Source organism: Chionomys nivalis, chromosome 8 (assembly GCF_950005125.1).
Source record: "Chionomys nivalis chromosome 8, mChiNiv1.1, whole genome shotgun sequence".
Lineage (NCBI taxonomy): Eukaryota > Metazoa > Chordata > Mammalia > Rodentia > Cricetidae > Chionomys > Chionomys nivalis.
The window spans coordinates 25,226,528-25,229,412 of record NC_080093.1 but is presented as its reverse complement, the minus strand read 5'-3'; the positions used below and the strand labels follow the sequence as shown (position 1 = coordinate 25,229,412).

Below are 2,885 nucleotides of genomic sequence, written 5' to 3'. Positions count from 1 at the left end.
CCTGTGGGGTCTAATGAGGACCCAGGATGGTCAACTCCTGGAGGTCCTGGGTGACCACTCCACTACTGGGGCTAAGGCCGGCCAGCTGGGACAGCTCCACAGAAGCCTTACCCCCAGCATTTGGCACATCCCCCTTCTTTAGGTCTTCTTCCTCTCAACTCTAGCCTTTCTGGTTTCTTCATTTCACATCCCAAACACAATCCCCTCCTTCCCCTTCTCCTTTGTTTTGTTTGACTTTTAGTTTTTCTTTTAAATTTGTTTTTGCGGGGGAGGTTGCAAGGGCAGGTTCAAGGAGACAGGGAGATAAGTAAGATCAGAATACATGATGTGAAATTCACAAAGAATCAATAAAAGTTAAAAAATCTGTTTCATAAACACACACACACGCACAAGCACACAAAACATGTCTTGGGGGTAATACAGTCTGCAAAGTCAGCCTATGAAGATGATTAAGGAAAACAATTCACTTTGATCATGAGAGCGAGCCGTGCAGGCTGGCAAGAGCTGAGCAGGGACAGCAGTGGATGACTGCCAGTGGCTCTCGCAGTGGGAGGACATCCCAGGATATAGAGGGAAAAGAGAACAAGGCAACAGAAAGAAAAACTAGTGGGATGAGGAATTTTTCAAACTAGAACTGTAGCATAAGTGGACTCTGGGTTTAGTGCGCTGAACCCAGGGTCATCTGTCCCTGGAGTGTGCTGAGCCTACGGTGATCTGCCCTTGGATTGTACTGGGAAAATGAAGAGGAGACATCCTCAGGGAAAGGGACAACGGGCAAAGGAAAAGGAAAGACAGTGGATTCTCGTCATTGCATTCTTTGTGCTCTGGTACGAGGAGCGGGGAACCTAGAATGAGAACAGCAGTGTTGAGAATACCCTGAATCAGTTATGGAAAGTTTCCAGCGGAGAAATCCCAAGAAGTTATCTTTTAAAAGATCAAATGAAGAAGTGCTTGCAGAATAGCGATAAAGGAAGGTAGAGATTATGGTACCAAAATAACGAAGTAATGCTTCTTCAGGAAATGCCTGTCATCTTAGGAAAATGATGGGGAATGGAGATAAAGCAATCTGAAGTCTGAACACAAAGAGACAAGCATATTTCCATAATTATCAGTAAATTTTGTCAAGGGAAATTCACAATAAAGATGTAACAAAAAAGCATTTCTATCTTTTTAAAAGGAAAAAAAAAGCATGAAACTCAGAAAGTATTCCTTTCTCAATTTGATCAGTATTTTTGGCAGAGAAGTGGGCGGGCAGAAGGCCATCTGCCCAGGGACTCTGAAATGAAGCTCTGGGAAAACCTGTGAGATATTTGATTAACTGAAGGGGTCCGCGTTGCGTAATTACACACGTGTGTTCAATTTAGGAAAGTGTTCTCCAGTAAACATGTTCTGAAAACTTTGAAATAGTTTAAATAACTGAGGATTTCATTTGCCTCCTGAGATTTTTCTTCTTGATTTCACTCAACTTAATAAGATGATCATGGGAACCAGAGCCTTTATGCTCACATTTCAGATAGAAAGAGATGGAGTGTGTCAAAGCTGATTGGTTAATTTAAAAAAAAAGAAAAAACAAAAAACAGTCTTTCTGCCTACAAGTCACTATCCATTGTCTTTATTAGATAACTCCTTAGTTTCCCCTTACTGTAAGGGTAGCTGAGTGTTTAGAGAGTGTCCTAAATACAGATCCACTTACGCAGTAAGCTAGTCTTTGACAGTGAGGTAAGACTATACGATGAAGGAAAGATGGTGTTTTCAGCAAGCAGGTCTGGAACACCACCTCCACAGGTGTGCAAAACCTGTGCATTCACAAGTGTAACCATCACATCTGTGCAAAACCAGCTCCAAACAGAACACAGACTGTATGCAGCAACAGCCTTGGAATACATCATGGAAGATAATCCAGATGACCATGGCACAGAAATACCAAAGTTATAACACAGAGAAACAATAACTGATGAGCAAAATCCATTAAAAAGTTTGATTTCTTCTTTGCAAAACTACTGTCAAAAGGATGGAAGAGAATTGGGACTCCGAGTTGGGGCTATTTCTGGTGTTGGCGCGGCTCCAAGAAGGCCATCACAGTCAGTCCCCCTCACTGCCCCGTAGAGAAGAAAGATGAGCGAGTCCAGCTCAAAGTCCAGCCAGCCCCTGGCCTCCAAGCAGGAGAAGGACGGGACTGAGAAACGAGGCCGGGGCAGGCCGCGCAAGCAGCCTCCCAAGGAGCCCAGTGAAGTGCCAACACCCAAGAGACCTCGGGGCCGACCAAAGGGAAGCAAAAATAAGGGTGCCGCCAAGACACGGAAAACGGCTGCAGCTCCAGGGAGGAAACCGAGGGGCAGACCCAAGAAACTGGAGAAGGAGGAAGAGGAGGGCATCTCCCAGGAGTCCTCGGAGGAGGAGCAGTGACCACGCACACTGCCACCTGCTCCTTGGCCACCACAGGAGCAGCTTCCCCTGGGACTGGAAGCCCCTCCCCACTCCCACTGCACACTACCGCACCAGCTGCAGGCTCTGTGGCACCCACGGGAGCAGTGTTTGGCTCAGTCCCTGTGCCCTCCTTCCCAACACACCTGCCCTCTCCTGACAAGGCTAACTTCCCACTTAGCCGCAGCCTGCACTGCTGCGCTCTACCCTGGAGACGTTGCTCTCTGGGCTCTTTCTTTTGCAGGTCCCTTTCTGCTCTGCTGTTCCCGGCTTCCTTGTACAGGGTCCTGGGAGCATTCCCTGGCCTTAAAGGGCCCCAGCCCCATTTCAATTCAGACAAGCCCCATTGGCTGACCTGGCCGCAGCAAGTGTAGTCGGTGCAGGGATACATAGACCCCAGCATGCCCCACCCCTCACCAAACTGTCACCAGGTGGGTTTCTCAGTCACTTTTGCCCCACCT

General features: G+C 47.4%; 1 protein-coding gene across 1 annotated transcript; it reads left to right on the top strand.

Annotated features, from left to right (window-relative positions):
• The first annotated feature begins 2,046 nt into the window (after positions 1–2,046).
• On the top strand, positions 2,047–2,453 carry LOC130880183 (high mobility group protein HMG-I/HMG-Y-like). The gene has a single exon (XM_057779117.1). The coding sequence runs from the start codon at positions 2,116–2,118 to the stop codon at positions 2,404–2,406; it is 291 nt and encodes a 96-aa protein (XP_057635100.1). The 5' UTR covers positions 2,047–2,115; the 3' UTR covers positions 2,407–2,453.
• Positions 2,454–2,885: the final 432 nt, after the last annotated feature.

Coding starts and splice junctions, on each gene's coding strand:
- LOC130880183 (XM_057779117.1), top strand. CDS start 2,116: ATGAGCGAGTCCAGCTCAAAGTCCAGCCAGCCCCTGGCCTCCAAGCAG.